The following is a 15,802-nucleotide window of genomic DNA, read 5'->3' as shown; positions in this document are numbered from 1 at the left end:
CTTTTATGGGAGAGTCTAAATTTTTAATTGTTACTTTTTTTTAATCTTACAAAATTTTGTTGTTAGTTTTATTTCTAACTCTGCAAAATAATACGTAAAGTAATATATACAATATAATATATAAATAATAATATAAAACATAAAAAAATAAAACTCTTGAATGAAAATTAATCAAACTTATGAAATATATTAATTAATTAATAAGGAATATAATGATAAAAATCTATGTAAGGGATATTTTAGTCTTAAAAAAATAATTTTCTTCTGCTTTTTTTAAAAAAATAGAATTTTTTATCTTCTTCCAATAACAGAAAAACTGTTTCTCCTTCCATTTAAAAGTAGAATTTGTCAAATACTTAATTTTTCATAATTAGTGTTTTTCCTAAAAAAAAATAAACACTTCTGGCCCAACAACAATGTCAAATGAAGCAAGAATATTTATAATACAATTTGTTACTATGTTTAGAAAGTTTAAAACAACTTAATTATTTTTTGTGAAGATAGAAACTACTAATAGTAAATTTCAAATGGGCAGCAGGCTCTCACGTGAGATGCCTAATTTTTGGCCACTTATTAGTAGGCATCAATCAACATGCCACCATCCCACAGTTTACAGATCACTTATCAATGAAAATGCATCTCCAGCACCACTCCACTTATCTTCCCAATATCAACAATCCTTTCTTTCTCTCTCACACACACATTACTTGTCTTCTTTTGCCTATGGCACACCTGTCGTCATAGCACCTGGGAATTTCCGATACCCACCTGAAAAACATCGCCGGAGAATTAGGCATCTACCATGATCATCTTTGTCTGCAAGACTCGTTTTGGTCTTTCTTGTACTCTTTCTTTTTCCACCCTTCAACCCCTTCTCAACGCTCGTCTCCTCTTCCTCTTTGTCCCGACATAATACAGTTACAACCCTTTTCTTTTCTTGTAGTTTTTGGTGGGAAGAAGAAGATCCGAACAGAAAGTATTGACTAGTTGAGATTTTTTTTTTTTTACAGAGTATTCAAGATTTGTACGTCAGCGTATTGAATGTTAAACGGATTCAAATGGGCTTAAATGAGTAGTTAGAATTCATTTAATCGATCCAAGAAACTTGGAATTGAGGTTTAGTACAAGTAGTTTTTGTTGTTGTTGTTTCTTATAGTTTTCATGGATTCTGCTTTGTTTGTTCTTAACGAGGATCTTCTTATCAGAATTCTTTCCTTCATTACCCATGATTCCGACCGCAAAGCTTTCCGTTTGGTTTGTAAAGCATTCCTCCGGGTTGACTCTTTCCACCGTACCCATCTCCGGATCCTTCGTCCTGAGTTCATTACAACCCTTTTCTCCAAATTCCCACGTATTTACTCCCTTGACCTTTCTTTTTGCCCCCAAATTAATGACGGAGCTGTTTCCATGCTGATGGGTTATGGGTTGCCGGATTGGAGTAGGAGCTTGAGGAAGCTGGTGCTGAGTCGAACCACTGGGTTGAAATCAGCCGGGTTAGAGATGCTTATGAAGTCTTGTCCTGTTTTGGAGTCTATTGACGTGTCTTACTGCTGGGGTTTTGGTGATAGGGAAGCTGCGGCTTTATCTTTTGGTGGGTCTTTAAGGGATGTAAAGCTCGACAGGTGTTTGGGTCTTACTGATGTTGGTTTGGCGAAAATAGCAATTGGGTGTCAATGCCTAGAGAAACTTAGCTTAATGTGGTGTATTGAAATTACTGATCTTGGGATTGATTTTTTGTCCAAGAAATGTACACAACTGAAGCAGCTTGACATTTCATATTTAAAGGTCTGTTTATCTTACTATCCTTCTTTTTGATCGTAGCATATCAGGTGTATGTCTTTACTGTGTTTGTGAAAATGTGGATTTGGTGTTGTTTCAGGTTACTAGTGTGTCACTGCATTCTATAAGCAGTATGGAGAAGTTGGAGCTTTTGGCTATGGTTGGGTGCGGCATTGTGGACGATGAAGGACTACATTATCTTGGAAAAGGGTGTCCTTCGCTTCAGGTGATTAACACGTTTGTCAAACTATTGTGATCAATTGTAGAAAAAATATGAGATCATAGCTGTTTTTTGGAATTTTGTTCTCCTCTCTTAAGGTGACCTTTACCATGTTGCTATCTGGTTTTTACCGATTTTAAGACTGAAAATAAACCTTGTATGCAAACACAATTGCTTCATAAATAAGCACATGTAATTTCATTTTCTTATAGCTTGTGGAATTATATTTGTTTATCATAGAGTGAAGATGGGCTTAAAATTGTTTTTGTTAACTTAAACTCTCTCAGTTCCAATTTATATGACGTAGTTCAACTCGGGACCGAGTTAAAGAAGAAAATGGAAACTTCTAAACTTGTGGTCTTAATCATGCCATGATATTTGTATTGCTATAAAAATTTTGGAACTTGTTATCTTAAACATGCCATAACATCTATGCGGCTATAAAAGCTTCTCGTTGAGTATAGAATGATAAGTTTTACATTAAAGTTGGTTCAATTGGCAAAGGTTGAGGGACTTGTGTCTTTGGTCACAGATTCCCGAATGTCAAAGGCTGTGGTTGGCCCAAAGGATTGACTCCATATGGATTTCTCAGTCACTAAAAAAAATTATATCCAAATATAAATATGTGTCATTCTTTTTGGAGTAGACAAATACGAAAGTATTGTCACATAAAAAGGAACAGAGTGAATGACTCGTTTCAGGTGTCATGGATGGAATTTGAGACAGTTAGCGCATATGACATTTTCCTGATGACCAAATTATGCAGTAAGCACATGAATCTGGAATACAGGAAATACTTATTGGAAAATATGATTTATGGCTGGTGATATTTCCTGGTATTCTGACTGTAGGCGAACAAAGGCATCACTTGATGCTGCAAGATCGAGTTCTGATCTCTCTTTATCTATCTATCTATTTGTATTTTTATGAATCCCACTTTCAGCTTTTCTAGTGATCTTTAAGCATACCAGCTGCATTCATATTTCTTCTTTTTTCAAGTTATATTTATAGTGGAAAACAATTTTCTATCCATGAATATCTGAAATTAGTATTCTAAAGCTCAAGCTTTAGCATTTTATGTGGCTAATTTACCTCTTAGAAGAATTGGCCATGAAATTTTCGTCAGGTTAGTGAGCGTACATAAGTTCCTTGGGTTGCCATAACTATTCAGAAACTTGTATGTTTACAGGCACTGGATGTATCAAGGTGTGACAGACTAAGCTCATCTGCCTTAGCTTTCTTGATTAATGGACATCCTTCAATGCTACAAGTCTATGCTAGTCACTGTTTCCATGTGAGTAAATTTGTTGTTAGAACCTACATTTTGAATAATTCCTTGGGGAGTTTTTGATGTTGGTTCTGCAATTTAGATTGAGAATCTTGATGCACCAGGAGTTTCCTACTAAAGTCATCCAAGGGCTGAAGGACCTAAAGAATCTGAAAAAGCTCATACTTGATGGAGCACCGGTTTCTGAATCATTCTTCAAGATCATTAATTTCAATTGCAAATATTTGGTCGAAATAGGGCTTGGAAAATGCAAAGGAGTGACTGACAAGGGCATTCTCCAGCTGGTATCAGGGGGTGTTAATTTAAATATCTTGAATCTCACATGCTGTAGCGAACTCACCGATAATGCAATATCAGCTATAACAGATTCTTGCCGGAGTGTTTTGTGCCTCAAGTTGGAGTGCTGCAACTTACTCACAGAGAAGAGCCTATATCACCTGGGATTGCATTGTTCCTTACTCGAGGAGCTTGATCTTACTGATTGTTTTGGAGTCAATGACACTGGTGAGGCTCAAGCCATTGTTCTTTTGTTTTTATTAACGTATTTATTCTGTCACCATTCAGATAAAGGTAAATTTCCATTTATTCTGAAGGACCGAGAGCAAGACATCTGATTTTCCCTCGTCTCATCTGGATTCTATTTCCATTTTTATATTCTTCAAGTTTTGGGCTTTTGAGTTGGCTTCCCATTCCTCAAGAGCAAGACATCTAATTTTCTTCTTCTTCCTTTTTCTTTTTCTTCTTTTAATGACATGTGAAGCTTTGTGCATTCATGTCTCAAAGCTCCTCGTGTTAAGTGTTCGATGATATGGTTACTCCAAAACTTGTGCAGTTGGTGACATACCTTTAAATTAAGCATTTCAAGCAAGGAATTCAGCTATGCTGTAGGTCTGCACTAATATGTGTTGCATCTCATCTCTTCTGCAGGACTTTATTACTTGTCTAAATGTACAAAGCTTATATGCCTAAAGTTGGGATTATGTACAAACATTACTGACAAGGGACTGTACTGTGTGGCTAGAAATTGCAGCGAGATTCGTGAACTTGATCTATACCGGTAAAGTGATTGCCCCATCTAACTTATCGTATGAATTTGAAAATGTCTTCTTATATCGTATCTTGAAAACCATTTGCAGGTGCCAAGGAATTGGTGATGATGGACTCTATGCTTTATCAAGTGGTTGCAAAAGAATGCAGAAGTTAAACTTGTCTTATTGCAGTGAGGTTACTGATAGAGGAATTGAGTGTCTCGGCCATCTACCAGAGCTCTCTGACCTCGAGATGCGGAGTCTTTTGAATGTCACAGGCACTGGTTTAACAGCACTTGCTACGGGATGCAAGAGACTTTCTGAATTGGATGTGAAAGACTGTACTAGCATTGATGATTCAGGTTTCATGGCGCTTGCTTATTACTCTAGGAATTTGCAACAGGTATAATTTCTCAATCTTGAACTACTCTCTCTACTTCTTGTAATGTATGATGCTGTTAAATCTGTTTGGCATGTGCTTTCTGCATTACCAGTTGATTCGTAATGGTTAAATAACTATACACCTTGATCAGTTTTTATCATTTCTCGAAATCCTGAGAACAGTAATTGAGTTGTAATCTTTTTTCAAAATTTTGTTCGATACAACATAACTCTCTTCTCTTGGTCCACAATCACATTTATATAAGTGCCAGGAATATATTTTTTGTAGAAATTAACAGCAACTCTGGGATTTGGATCCCCTCCATTTCATCAAGTGCACATCTAGATGAGACAAATGTGTCTTATTTAAATTTTTAAGGTCAAGATTATACTATATTAACAAATATTATAACCATAGTTAAGTCAACTAATTTTAGAAAACTACTTCCTAAATTGGTAAGAACAAGATACTTTCTATAAATTTGATATTCATTGATTTCATTTTATATTTTTTATTTAAAATATTAGAATTTTCTTTTATTCCCAACAAACAAATTTTAAAACACACTTCTTTTTTCCCCCTTCAAACACAGTACGTAGCCACACTTTCTCCTCTTACTAAAGTGTGGTAATTTTGATATTTCACATTTGTAGTTCTAATAATTTCTCGTCTTTTTTTAATTTTTTATTTCCCCTTTTTTTTTATTTTAAGGTTTTTGTCTACATTGATAATTATTCACATCTTTTATTTCGTTTTTCTAACATATAAAATATTTCAAGAACATAGTTTATCATCACAAAAAATTGTTTAATTGATTCTCACTTTAAATATCGTACAATTTAATGTTTAAGTAAAAAATATAAAATGAAATCAATGAATATCAAAATTTATAGAAAATATCTTGTTCTTACCACATTTAGGGGGTAGTTTTTCAAAATTGGTTGACAAAACTATGGTTATAATATTTGTTAATGTAGTATAATCTTGACCTTAAAAATTTAAATAAGACACATGTCTCTCATCTAGATGTGCACTTGACGAAATGGAGGGGAGCCAAATCCGCAACTCTGATTTAGTTGCTACAAGAGTCCGTGCTCCTTTTATGTTATCAGCTCCCTTTTGAGAGTCTAACAAAACCTTCCGTGATAAATTAGGTTTTAAATACTTCAACAGATTTTGGCCTCAAGTCTTTCATAAAACTGAATCAGTTTTTATAAAAAGACTGTTTGTTGGGATCAAGCAGTCCTGGTTTTCTTTTTGTTCGAAGTTCAAAATAGTGTAGTAATCTTGGCGGTGCATAATGGTTCAAGTTTCACTAGTAGATTTGCTAGATAACTCTTTTTGTATAATTTTCTGGACCCATGATAAGATATGTTAGAATTATGTTTCTCGCAACTATATCCACTTTGTTGCCTTTGGACTTAGTAGGCCATTCATCAGGATTGAGAATTATCATTTTACTATATGCACCACACTGAAAGGACTCTGAATGTTGCATTAACCCTAATCAGCTTGTCAATTCTTGGTTGTAATGCTTAAAAAGTTCAGAATACCCTTACTTTTTGGATATCAATCACAGTTTTTGCAAAATTATCGACAATGTTTTGACTGATCAAACTTGATAATGAGTTTACCAACTCAAATAATCGACATATACACTTACTCCATTTCCCCTTTAAGGTTTATTAGCTTCAGATATGTCATGTCACTTAATATTCTTACCAGCAACAGTGTGTCAGTGATGTATGAACATGTAATGATCGTACTTGAACTTTTGAGTTTATTTTTTTTTCTGCATACTCATGAGGTGTCAAATTGAGACCATCTGAGGATTAACTATATTTTTCCAATATCAATTAAAGGACAAAAGGAATCACATGGAATGAAGTTGTCTCAAAAGACCTACAGTTTTTTTGGAACCTATGCAGACTTAGCTATAGATAGAGCAAAATGGAAGAAAAACATCCATAATAGGTGATATTTACTAGTTGGGAACAGGTTTACCCTTTTAGGCTTGTTAGTAGGTTGACTTTGAACCTAGTGCTTTTCTGGGAGTATTTTGACCTTACCATAAATTTATATGTCAGTCAAAATATAGAGAACTTTCAATATTAGTGTTACTATAATTTATATATTTAACTCATTTTCAAAAAAATATTATTTGGTATGACGATGACATGAGTTGAGTTTAAATGGAGAAACATGATCAGTGAGGATTCATATAACCAACCCCAACTTGTTTGGGATTGAGGCATAGTTATTGTTGTTGTAAATAAAAGGACAAGGTTCAACCATGACGTCTGTTTTAACACCTTTCTCACAGGCATCTGTATGATGGTTACTACACTTTTCAATCAGATCATCAGTTAGAATCATGTCACTGTTTCTTGCACAAAGCTGTGGCATGTAGCACAATTATTTATTTTTAAAATTTTGATTCCATACTCGACTTGAAAGTTGTAACATGCTTGGTTGAATTTTATAATTGTTGTCTGTTCAAGAATCAGATGTACTTGACAGTGCATTTGTTTAGTAGATCTCTGAAATGAGCATTCATCAGATCTATTGATTGCCTTGCTATTGCTCAATGTTTTTATGGTTTAATGAACAATCTCTTATGAGTTTAACTGGGTTATATACTTGTTTAAGTTGGCCAAGTTGACTGAGTTCAAAATGAAGGTCATAATAAGTGTAATACAAACATTTTGCCGTATTACAAAAAAAATACAGACATTTTCATGTCAATTTCACTAAGTTCTACTAGCCGGAATTGACTGAGTTTGTGCAAGTATGGTTAAATTCATTTGTGAGTAGATGCATGTAGCTGTTGTTGGCACCCTTGATGCTTGCTATGCATTGGGGCTTGGTTATGTTATGTATGCAGTAGTATAAGCAGCAGATTTTCTTCTAGATTTTTGTCGTTAGTCCTCATGTATTCCTAAATAAAGCACATTTTGTGCGATTCATACCATTCTTGTGTCCTTGAATACCTAAATGGGAATAGAGGCTTATGAATTTGTCTACAACTGCTGAAATAAATCTTTGATGGCAGATTAATCTGAGTCATTGTGCAATCTCGGATGTGGGCCTGTGCATGGTGATGGGGAACTTGACACGGTTGCAGGATGCCAAGCTCGTAAACCTTTACAACGTGTCAACCAATGGCTTTGAGGTTGCTCTTCGGGCTTCCTGTGTTCGGCTGAAAAAAGTTAAGTTGATTGCCTCCCTGAGACTACAACTTACGCCGGACATAGTTAAGACATTGAAGGCAAGAGGTTGCAGGATTAGGTGGGATTAAGGTACAATATCCCAACGGTACATGCCAATGTGTGTTACCATACCCCCCCCCCCCCCCCCACTTACATGAATGGGGTACTACCAATACATTTGAGCAGTTGAACCTAAAACTTCTCCCATTACATCAGTAAGCAGAAATTTTCCATCATGTTGTTTTGTAAGTCCACCGAAGGGATTTTGCGCCACTCTTCACTTGTGTGGACTCCTTGTATAAACTTCTTATGTACCTTTGCAGTCTGGAGATCAACTATATGAATGATGAAACATCATATAAGAGGATCTCTTAAAGTTAATGGCAGAGAATATCTTCTTATTAATCCCTTTGCCATTTTGCGCCTGCTTCTTGAGCTGAGGGTCTTTCGGAAACAGTCTTTCTACCACCCAAAATAGGGGTATGGTCTGCATGTATATTACCCTCCATACCCCACTTGTGGAATTACACTAGGTATGTTGTCTGGTTATTGTGGCCATGTTAAATGTGAACCAGAAAACTAACAAGTAGAAAAGGAAGGAGTAGACCAACATTTTTACAAACCAAAAAGTATATAGAATGGAGCCCACACACTGGAGAATCTCACTTTAGGTATCCAGAAATAGCCTATTTAAGTTAGCCACCATGAGAAAATTGACAATACATTGTAAAAAAAGGGAATTTTGTAACCATGTCATACAAGGCATGCAGGATAACTTGAAAGTTGGAAAGAGAGAAAAGCATATATTTCCATGTTTAGAATTTTCTCTTCCTTTTCTTTCATGACAAACAATTCTCAATTTGTATTCCCTTCCTATCAATCTTTCTTTTAAATTGGCCATTGAAACCATTCCCTTTTTCCAATCTTCATCCAAAAAAAATAATATGGGGATCACCAAATTTCTCTTTATTCTCATTCTCTTACCTTTCTACCAAGTTCTCTCTCAATATGAATATGAAACTTTCCATCCATATCAAAGATCCCCTACTCTTGATCCCCATGCTATGATCATTCAAGCTTGCAACAACATCCAGAACCAAGCTTTATGCCTCTCACACATACAATCCAATCTTGATGATCCTGTCCACAGGGATCCCAATTCAATCCTCAAAGCAGCCATTCAAAACTCCCTCAATCAAGCAAAGCTAACCATTCAATCCATCACAAAATTCAGCACATTATCAACTTCATCCAGGGATCAAATGGCCATCGAGGATTGCCAAGAACTTCTCGATTTCTCAGTCACTGAACTAGCATGGTCCTTAGGTGAAATGAGAAAAATCCGAGCTGGTTCAAAGAATGTTCATTATGAGGGAAATCTCAAGGCGTGGCTGAGTGCTGCATTGAGCAATCAAGACACATGCTTAGAAGGATTCGAAGGCACAGACCGACACCTCGAACATTTCATCAAGGGAAGTTTAACACAAGTAACACAACTCATTAGCAATGTTCTAACTTTGTATGTTCAATTGCATAGCTTACCATTTAAACCACCAAGAAATGAGAACATAACATATGAAAATCAAAAGTATCCAGAGTGGATGACAAATGGTGACAAAGATTTGCTAGTTTCTAATCCAAATGGAATGCATGTAGATGCTGTTGTATCCTTAGATGGAAGCGGTCGTTATCGGTCAATTGCACAGGCTATAAATGAGGCTCCAAGCTATAGTAACAGGAGATATGTGATCTATGTGAAGAGGGGAACTTACCATGAAAATATTGATTTGAAGAAGAAAAAAACCAATATCATGCTTCTGGGAGATGGCATTGGAGCCACTGTCATTACTGGTAGCAGAAATTTCATGCAAGGATGGACTACTTTTAGAACTGCAACTGTTGGTACGTAGTTTTCTCATCAACCTTTTTTCTACTTTTCTGTTTAGACATAATACATAAATGCATGCATCTTTTTAAGTTGACCTCAGCTGACATTTATTCACTTCAACTTTAGATATGCACAAGTTGTATAAAGTTGAACAAATAGACACCTACCTGACAACTAGTTCCCTTTCTCTTTTTAACAGCTGTTTCGGGCAAGGGATTTATTGCAAGAGACATAACATTTCGCAACACTGCTGGGCCTAAAAACTTCCAAGGTGTGGCCCTTCGTGTGGATTCGGACCAATCGGCCTTTTTCAGGTGCAGCATGGAAGGATATCAAGACACGCTTTACGCCCATTCACTCCGTCAATTCTATCGAGAATGCAACATTTATGGCACCATAGATTTCATTTTTGGCAATGGTGCTGCAGTTCTTCAAAACTGCAAGATTTATACTAGACCTCCACTTCCATTACAGAAGGTAACAATCACGGCCCAAGGTCGAAAAAGCCCAGATCAAAGCACTGGATTTTCGATCCAAGATAGCTACATTTACGCCACTAGGCCCACTTATTTGGGCCGGCCCTGGAAAATGTATTCAAGGACTGTTTACATGAATACCTACATGAGTGGAATGGTCCAGCCCAGAGGATGGTTGGAGTGGTATGGCAACTTTGCCTTGAATAGTTTGTGGTATGGTGAGTATAAGAATTATGGGCCTGGATCATCACTTACGGGTCGGGTTACGTGGCCCGGTTACCATATTATCAAAGATCCTTCATCGGCTAATTTCTTCACCGTTCAACATTTCATCGACGGCATGTCGTGGTTGCCGGCCACCGGCGTCCAGTTCTCAGCTGGTCTTACTAATTAGGCGGCAGTAACGTATAGTAATAGTTTAATTGTTTCATTATATTGTGTATATAATTCAAAAATGGCATTGTATTGAAGAGCAATAGTTATACCCTACTACACATGATATTTTATGCAGTTAAACTGAAAAATAATTTCAAAGGCGCTGTAAGGTGTAAAAACTACATTGAATGCTTAGGAAACTGCAAAATGTGTATACTTTGATTTTTAGAAACGTAACATGCCATTACTTTTTATTAATATATCATACAGCTCATGTCTATGATTAAATATTTTATAAGTGTGCTTGAATTTATCATATGTATGTGTTGATCGACAAGATATAGAAGATTTGTTTTAAGTTGACTTATGTTTAGCCGTGTTACGTTGTCAAATTGCATAGATGAGGAACATAATGCGCTGGATTGAATGTTTGAGATCTCAACAGCTTGGCACGTCTTAAATTGGTTATGTACATCTATCAATATATAATATTAACGGTCTATATAACTTAAATTCATAATCTCTTCTTCAGGTCTAAAATGATTAAACCTTCTTTGTATTAGAATACTCCTAATTGGTGAAAGCAAAAAAGTTGACTTACAGTTCGAAATCTCCTAAAATCATGTGATTACTATTTTAATTTTGTCTTACCATGTGCATAATTTGCCACGTGAAATATATATATTGCACAATTATTTTTTTAGGCTTTTTAATTGCTTAATGCAACGTAGTCAATAGTGATGTTCTTACCCTCTATTGATACTTCAAGATAAAGGCAAGATAAATTTGTCTTTATAAGTTGTGCCGATTTGTCCCTGACCTTGTACTCAAAAGGACAATTGAAGCAACAATTCTTGACATTAGTCATTTACTAGTACAAAATTATCTCATCCATGATCAATCATCAATGGTCAGTAAAACAAGGGCAATTTTATTTTTGTATAATTAAATAAAAGGCTGCTGAATTAGCCTATTTAATTCTTGCGTGTACCAATTGAAGTATTTTAATAAATTGATTATCAGAACGTTCATTCAATTAAGAAAAAAGTATATGAAAGAACCATAAAACAAAACTCTTTTTATTCAGAATTGTTCTCCTGCCTTTTGTGTGGAATGCACCTTTATTTAATCTTTTCCCTTTTAATCGTGATGGAGAACCTCTAGCAAGTGTATGACAAAGCTTCAAATTAATAGCTAGCTGAAAAATAAAGTTAGCTACTTATGTTACTCATGTAAGGTGGCTTTATAGGAAAAACTGTGCAAGTTTGTCTTTGTATTATTTTAGCCCAATAATTGACATCAAAATCAATGATTTAGCGAGATGAGTATGGAGATGATAGTGTGATTGTGTAGAATCTTGTTTAGTGTCTTTTACTACCTTTATATCTTTGTTTCAAAGATGCATGCACAAAAAATATCCTAGTGGGATTTGGTGACCATAGTTACTCGGTTAATATCAGTGGCACACGATTAATCTTTAAATTAATTAGATCATTTATATTTCAATTGGGTAAAATGTGGACTTCAATCTATTTTTTACCCACAAGAATATGAACAAATATGGGTACTTAATTCGTTAAAAAGGAGAAAATCTTTTTCCTTAATTTTTTTTTTTTGGGGGTGGGGGGAGTTTGTTGGATCATTATCTTACTGGTGTAAAGCTTTGGGGGGGGGGGGGATCAACGTATAGATTTGATTCAAAATGAACAATATCCTCGCATATTAAAAAGTATATTAATTTGGATTATTTTAACCCAACAAATCCTTCCTAATTCAAGATGGAATTTAAATACTCAGGCTTGAAAGTTTTAAAAGTTCACTAGGTACAGCTTGACTTTGCTTGCAAATCGATGTGTAAATTTTGCATGATAAGAAAAGTATTGCAACCCCCGAGAATCAGATATTACCAATATAAAATATAGCCCACTTTTCAACACCATGGTATCCAAGTTGCACCATGATCAATCACATCCAACTATATATTATTAAAAAAATGGCAATTGCTTATGAAACTTAATTGCTATATAAATGCATGCATGTCTTCATATTTATAAGCCTAGCTAACCATTTGTTTGCCATGGCATTCACACATTCTATTCTAGTATTCTTCATAATTCAGTCCTTTTTCACTGCCTCTCATGCATTTGCTCTCTCTTCTGATGGAATTTGCAGCATCACCCCTTTTCCTAATTTGTGCAAAACTTTACTCCCTCCAAACAATTCTATAGACATTTATGACTCAGGAAGGCTCTCCATTCAGCTTTCCCTTTCAACAACTAATCAGATTATTAACTCAATTATTGATTTCCTCAATCTAAATTATCTATTACTGCCTAAAAGCACAGTTTCTGCTCTCCATGATTGCCAGTATCTCCTTCGCCTAAACGTTGATTTATTACTAAATGCTGCTGATGTTGCTAAGAAAACGAATAACTCACTTGAGAATTCAGAAGCTTATGATGGTGAAACATGGCTTAGTGCAACTATTACTAATAAACAAACATGTTTGGAAGGTCTTCTAGATGCGCCTTCTGTTTTACCGGTTGCTAACCTGATTACACCTTTAATTTCTAAAGGTACCTCGTGTTGAAGTTTGTAATCATTTTTATTTAAAAGCTTAGAGCTTGTTTTGTTTAGAGAGAGCTAGAACGATTTAAATTTACTTAATTATATTATGTCTGTTTCAACAGGTAGTATGATATGCAGTGTGTCACTTGCACTTTTTAAGAAAGGGTGGAATCCTGGTTCTGGTGTAGGTGATTTTATAAGTGTGAGTATGCTGAAAATTAGACAAAAGGTGGTGGTGAATCCAGATGGAAGTGGGAACTATACTAGTATGAACGACGCGATCGCAGCTGCCCCAATTGATAGCATAGAAGATGAAGGCTATTATCAGATATATGTGGTTGCTGGTGTCTACAATGAGTATGTTTCCATTGCTGCAAACAAGAAGTATTTGATGATGGTTGGAGATGGCATAGACAAAACTATAATCACTGGGAATCGAAATGTACCTGATGGATGGACAACTTTTAATTCTGCCACATTTGGTAAGTACTTTGGAATATATATACCAGATCTTGGTACTAGTACTAGAGTATAATTTATTAAAGATTTTACAGGAAGAGAAAAAATCGCCCATGATAATTTCTGTGCATATTTAGTACCCATGCAGTTCCCATGTCCTTTGTTTAAGGATTATATATTTCCTAGACTAGAAGTCATATACTCTTATTTAAGCTTCTTAAATAACTATATGATATCCTAGTCATCTAAATCTTACTCCCTCTATTACACCTGACACAATTCCTTAAGAAAGTTTATCCCTCTCTCCATTTTTGAATTGACACATCTATTAAGAAAATAATAATTAACATAATAAAATACCAAAATCAATTTACTCATTAAAGAGATTCTACCTCTTTCAAAAACATTAATTCTCTAAATAAATTGAGGGTATAATATGTAAAACATATTGTTTTTTCTTGATTTGTCAAAAAATGGACAAATACTAAGGGACAAATAAAAAGTCAAAAATGGACAAGTAAAAAGGAACAGAGGGAGTACTAAATTAACATTATTAATAATGCTTTCGACCTCTAAATTTGACTATTACTATTTTATATAGTTATTTAATACTAAGTGTAGTATAGCAAAAAAGAAATAAAATTCTCATAATTTGTTAAAATAGACGAGTATAATAAAACATTTATTTTTGGTACAGGAACCAAGTAACATGCAAAGGAGGGAGTACATGAATCTTTACTATAAAGCCAGTTGTATACTAGTATATATAGTAGTATTATCATTACCAGTGAAAATTATAATGGTTGAGGATTTGAGGTTGGTTGGGGGAAGACAGACGATAATAACTAATAAAGCCTACTTAATAAGCACTACAATTATCGGGAAAGAACATACCAACTTTCTTTTTAAATTGTATTCCCTCCGTCCCATTTTATGTGGCATTTTTTGGATTTCGAGATTCAAACAAGTCTAACTTTGACCGTAAAGTTTTCATAGATTTTTTAAACATTTTGAATTATCAATTGTTGTGACTTATAGTACTTTTTACGTAGTTTACAAATATATAAATTTCATTTCAAAAAAATTGATGATTTCATGCGCAAATTCCCTGTCAAACTTAAATTGTTTAACTCTCGAAAAACGAAAAGTATCAGGGATAGAGAGAGTACTACACATGACATTGTAAATAATTTTTACACTAGTATAATTAATCTGTTATAGTAGCGTATTTCATTACGAGTAGTTATTCGTTTAACACTGTTAAGGCACATAACTTCATTTAATTTATTTTTTTTCATGGATCTAAATGTATATAATGACTGATGCAGCTGTAGATGGGCAAGGATTTGTAGCAATGAACATTACGTTTAAGAACACAGCAGGAGCAGCAAAGTTCCAAGCTGTAGCCGTTCGGAATAGCGCTGATCTATCCGCATTCTACTACTGCAGCTTTGAAGGCTACCAAGATACACTTTACACACATTCTCTGAGGCAATTCTACAAGGACTGTAATATCTACGGGACTATAGATTTCATTTTTGGAAATTCAGCTGTTGTTTTCCAAAATTGTAACATATATCCGCGTCTTCCACTGCCCGGTCAGTTTAATGCAATTACAGCACAGGGCAGAACAGATATTAACCAGAACACAGGCATATCCATTCACAAATGTACCATTACTCCGTCTATTGAGTTGGCCTCCTACAATGGCACTAAACCAGTACGGACATATTTAGGAAGGCCGTGGAAAGAGTATTCGAGGACTGTTTATATGCGATCATTTTTGGATAGTTTTATTCATCCTGATGGTTGGTCGATTTGGACCGACGATTTCGCGCTGAGTACGTTGTATTATGCTGAATTTAAGAACGATGGTCCAGGATCGGACACCAGTAAAAGGGTCCGATGGCATGGTTATCGCGGTGAAATTAGTTATATGGATGCATCTTCTTTCACTGTCTCCAATTTCATATTCGGGAATTATTGGCTGCCTTGGACTGGAGTCCCTTACACTGGTAGTTTATATTTATAATAAGCAAGAATTTTTTTAATTCTTTATTTGGTTGTGTTCTTCAGCTAATTCCAAGTGCATCACTCTATCTAATTCATTATGTATTTGTTTTTTCACCC

At 35.0% G+C, this 15,802-nt stretch overlaps 3 protein-coding genes across 3 annotated transcripts; all 3 read left to right on the top strand.

Moving 5' to 3' along the window:
• Nucleotides 1-1,142: 1,142 nt before the first annotated feature.
• LOC125815170 (F-box/LRR-repeat protein 3) lies at nucleotides 1,143-8,311 on the top strand. Its single transcript, XM_049494583.1, has 7 exons — nucleotides 1,143-1,785; nucleotides 1,880-2,005; nucleotides 3,189-3,293; nucleotides 3,392-3,791; nucleotides 4,215-4,344; nucleotides 4,424-4,718; nucleotides 7,750-8,311. The coding sequence occupies exons 1-7, from the start codon at nucleotides 1,162-1,164 to the stop codon at nucleotides 7,993-7,995; spliced, it is 1,926 nt and encodes a 641-aa protein (XP_049350540.1). The 5' UTR covers nucleotides 1,143-1,161; the 3' UTR covers nucleotides 7,996-8,311.
• Nucleotides 8,312-8,846: 535 nt separating this feature from the next.
• On the top strand, nucleotides 8,847-10,692 carry LOC125815171 (putative pectinesterase/pectinesterase inhibitor 22). Its single transcript, XM_049494584.1, has 2 exons — nucleotides 8,847-9,808; nucleotides 9,994-10,692. Exons 1-2 carry the CDS (start codon nucleotides 8,851-8,853, stop codon nucleotides 10,662-10,664), a joined length of 1,629 nt encoding a protein of 542 aa, XP_049350541.1. The 5' UTR covers nucleotides 8,847-8,850; the 3' UTR covers nucleotides 10,665-10,692.
• A 1,985-nt stretch (nucleotides 10,693-12,677) lies between these two features.
• On the top strand, nucleotides 12,678-15,704 carry LOC125815172 (probable pectinesterase/pectinesterase inhibitor 20). Its single transcript, XM_049494585.1, has 3 exons — nucleotides 12,678-13,221; nucleotides 13,336-13,695; nucleotides 15,001-15,704. The coding sequence occupies exons 1-3, from the start codon at nucleotides 12,678-12,680 to the stop codon at nucleotides 15,702-15,704; spliced, it is 1,608 nt and encodes a 535-aa protein (XP_049350542.1).
• Nucleotides 15,705-15,802: the final 98 nt, after the last annotated feature.

Source organism: Solanum verrucosum, unplaced genomic scaffold, assembly GCF_900185275.1.
Source record: "Solanum verrucosum unplaced genomic scaffold, falcon-dt-bn FXZP01000261.1, whole genome shotgun sequence".
NCBI lineage: Eukaryota > Viridiplantae > Streptophyta > Magnoliopsida > Solanales > Solanaceae > Solanum > Solanum verrucosum.
Note: the sequence above shows the minus strand (reverse complement) of the source record. Positions and strands in the feature narration are given on the sequence as shown.

What these genes read in the sequence shown, in the direction of transcription:
- LOC125815170 (XM_049494583.1), top strand. Translation starts at nt 1,162, where the DNA reads ATGGATTCTGCTTTGTTTGTTCTTAACGAGGATCTTCTTATCAGAATT. An exon ending in AAGGGTGTCCTTCGCTTCAG is followed by an intron (nt 2,006 to 3,188) that starts GTGATTAACACG and finishes GTATGTTTACAG; the next exon opens with GCACTGGATGTATCAAGGTG. An exon ending in TTTTGGAGTCAATGACACTG is followed by an intron (nt 3,792 to 4,214) that starts GTGAGGCTCAAG and finishes TCTCTTCTGCAG; the next exon opens with GACTTTATTACTTGTCTAAA.
- LOC125815171 (XM_049494584.1), top strand. Translation starts at nt 8,851, where the DNA reads ATGGGGATCACCAAATTTCTCTTTATTCTCATTCTCTTACCTTTCTAC. An exon ending in TTTTAGAACTGCAACTGTTG is followed by an intron (nt 9,809 to 9,993) that starts GTACGTAGTTTT and finishes TCTTTTTAACAG; the next exon opens with CTGTTTCGGGCAAGGGATTT.
- LOC125815172 (XM_049494585.1), top strand. Translation starts at nt 12,678, where the DNA reads ATGCATGTCTTCATATTTATAAGCCTAGCTAACCATTTGTTTGCCATG. An exon ending in TACACCTTTAATTTCTAAAG is followed by an intron (nt 13,222 to 13,335) that starts GTACCTCGTGTT and finishes CTGTTTCAACAG; the next exon opens with GTAGTATGATATGCAGTGTG. An exon ending in TTTTAATTCTGCCACATTTG is followed by an intron (nt 13,696 to 15,000) that starts GTAAGTACTTTG and finishes TGACTGATGCAG; the next exon opens with CTGTAGATGGGCAAGGATTT.